Source organism: Octodon degus, unplaced genomic scaffold, assembly GCF_000260255.1.
Source record: "Octodon degus isolate 3935 unplaced genomic scaffold, OctDeg1.0 scaffold00010, whole genome shotgun sequence".
Taxonomy (NCBI): Eukaryota; Metazoa; Chordata; class Mammalia; order Rodentia; family Octodontidae; genus Octodon; species Octodon degus.
This window is the reverse complement of record NW_004524586.1, coordinates 9053795-9056725: the sequence shown is the minus strand read 5'-3', so window position 1 is coordinate 9056725 and position 2931 is coordinate 9053795. Positions and strand designations below refer to the sequence as shown.

The 2931-nt window shown below is 58.0% G+C and overlaps 1 protein-coding gene across 1 annotated transcript in view; it reads left to right on the top strand.

Annotated features, from left to right (window-relative positions):
* Positions 1-913: 913 nt before the first annotated feature.
* Positions 914-2931, top strand: part of Prap1 (proline rich acidic protein 1) — a 3587-nt gene continuing 1569 nt past the window's right edge. Inside the window, exons 1-2 of the mRNA XM_023708881.1 lie at positions 914-984; positions 2368-2434. Of these exons, the coding sequence (XP_023564649.1) occupies positions 977-984; positions 2368-2434 (75 nt within the window). The 5' untranslated portion in view covers positions 914-976. The remainder of the gene's footprint in view (positions 985-2367; positions 2435-2931) is intronic.

The following is a 2931-nucleotide window of genomic DNA, read 5'->3' as shown; positions in this document are numbered from 1 at the left end:
GAGGCTTTGGGGGGACACCTCTACACAAACCATAACAGGTGGGAAGGGAAGGAGAGGGGTTGTGGAGACCAGGGGAGGGATGGGTTGAGCTGGAATAAGGGAGGAGGGTGGAGAGCAGGGAAAGGGGTGGGAATGAGGAGAGGGGTGGTGCATGAGGAAGTGAGAGAAGGGGAAGGCAAGGGGAAGCAGGAGAGATGGGTAGGGAGAGGGAGATTGGGGAGAGTGGACTGGGATGGGAGAATGGGATCTTGGGAGAAAGGAACATAGGATACTATGGGAAAACTGAGGGGTAGAGAGTGGAGGGGCAGGGAGGATGGTGGAAGTCAGGGAAAGAGTGGTGGTGCCAGGGAAGAACAGGGGATGCCAGGCAAGACTGGAATTAGCTGACATCTCTCTCTGTCAGCTCTGATGTGTGGGGCACACCAAGGTCCCCATCATTTCATGGTCCTGGTGTCCCTGAATTACTTGTTGGCTTGCTAGCATTGCTGTCTGCTGCTCCGGCTACCAGAGCCACCGACGTCTGCTGCCTTCCCGTGGATACGGTGCCCTCCTATCCAGATCTGGGGGTTGGGTGAGAGTGGTCCAGGCTCTCCCCTTCTGTCCTAGTACAGTCACCTCTTAGAGCAACCACTTTCAGTTGCACTTATGCCATGGATCAAGGCCCAGAGCCTGAAATTGTTTTTTATGACCCTTACCCCATCCTGTTGGAATCCTAGCTCAGCCACAGACGCCTTGAGCCTGGGAGGCCAGTGACTCAGCCCATGGCAGCAGCTGTCCAAGGGCTGGTGCCCTGAGGGACCACAGAGGGCCAATGGGCAGCAGGATTGTTGGCCACTGACCTCTGAACAGACACGCCCATGTGGGGGCAATAAAACCCTAAGCAGCCTGGCTGGGAGGAATCTGACCGGGCTCATATCCCCTGGATCTTCCGCTACAGCACTCCAGAGTACCTGGACACTGAGAGGGGGACCCAACCATGAGGAGGTGATACAGGGCCCTGAACTCCTCAGCCACCAAAACCTGGCAGCTTGGCACTGGCCGGGTATGATTAGGAGCACCTTAGTTGTAGGTACAGGAGTCCTGGCTCAGAGGCTGCCTCTGAGGACTCTCCATTTCAGGCCTGGCTTCAGGGAGAGTCTGGGAGAGAGGGGAAGAGGGGCCTCTGTTCATAGACTATGGGGTCAGGCCATGTTTAGTGGTGGCCCTGGAACCTTCTTTCTAGGTGGATGGGGTGAGCGCACCATTCCCCGCCTCCCTGGGGTTCTCTGATCCTTGTCTGTCTGAAGCCTGTATCCAAGGCCCACCTCTGAGGGCAGTCCAGTGGCCCCCACTAGAGTGCCTCACCATGGAACCCCTGGGACAAGCAGGAGGCACCAGACTGTGGAGGCCAAAGAACCAGAGGGAGAGTCAAAAAGGGGTAGCTGGGGGGCAGCAAGGCCTGGGGTGTCCAGAGGGAGAGTCACCCAGGAGCTGGGTTTTTAGGCTTGGGAAGGCCCAGGCTTCCTGCAGGGCTTCATTCAGTGTGGGGAGAGTCCAGAGGCAAAGACAAGGCTAAGACCCCTGCCCAGCATAGCACTGGCCTCTGTTGGAGGCTCTGAGGAGAAGCAGGGTAGCTGAACCCCATTAGGTTTGATTCCCACTCCAGGCACCCAAGGGGTCCCCACTCTCCCCTTTACCCCTATGCGGATGCACTGAGTCACTAGGGAAGGAGTGAAGATTTCTATGGTACTGCAGCCTCCGCACAACACACACACACCATCAGGCACCACACCACACCGTACACCTCTCACACACTACGTGCACATCCAGGCATCATGACACAGTGCAGACACCACACACACGATATGCATATCACGTGCCATGTCCAGACACATGCACCATCTTCTTGCCTGCATGATGGGTCGCTCAACACTGTGGGCGCACCCTCAGGGTGCGGTGGGGAAGGCCATGCTTGGGACTCCATTGGTCCTCCTCAGTGTGATTCCAGCCGTCACGGGGTACTGTGGACCTGTACCACTGAGCTGACTCCCGTGTAGTATGTGTGCCTATACCCATGTCCACCCACATGTGTGTCACCGTGTGGCCTCTGGAGTCCTCAGCACTGTCACTGCCTGCTATGGGCGGGTCTACTCGGGCTGTGGGAGGCAGTAATGGTGGGTGAAGTGGCCTGGCCTGACAGCATGGGAGCAGGTGTGTACCCAGATATCTCATCTCTCCGTTCCTGCAAGTCCTTTTCTGTGAAATGAGGCATTATCGACTACTTATGGGCCTCTGGCAGCTCACCCAGGTTGTCAGGGTACAGTTGAGAGGCTGTTCATGGGCAGGGGCAGTCCCTTGCCAGCCTCACACCCCCTCCTTGCTCCCCAGGCTCTTCCTGGTTACCTGTCTGGTGGCTGTGCTGCTGCAGGAGGCTGGTGCTGTCCCAACACCCCAGGTATGTAGATCGCTCTGCTGGCCCCCATCTGTGGTGGCTGTCACTCCATGCTCCAACCATCAGGGAAGGCAGGACAACGGCCTCAGAGCCCATCCCCAGCCTCCTCAAGCTGGCCTTGGAGAGCTGAGGCAGAGCACTTACATGATCGGAGATGCCACGTGGCTGGCACTGAGGTGTGACCTGAAGAGGAAGGCAGGACTCTTTCCACTGGGGTCTGATGGGCCAGCACTGTGACACCCAAGGGAGCCCAGGTAGGGCACATGGCATTAATGACACCTAGGAAGACCTCCCTCACATGGGCAGGGAGCTCAGATATGCAGCATGGTAATGGTGGCCTGGGCTGGGACTGCATGGAGCTTGCCATGGGGGAAGGCCACTTGCCTGCACACCTGTGAGCAACCAAGACGAGGGGGCTCCTCGCAGCCACTTAACGGGGCCTGAAGCTGGGACTCCTCGGGGAGCCCACTTTGCTCTGCGCTTCCTACTTGGCCCCGCAG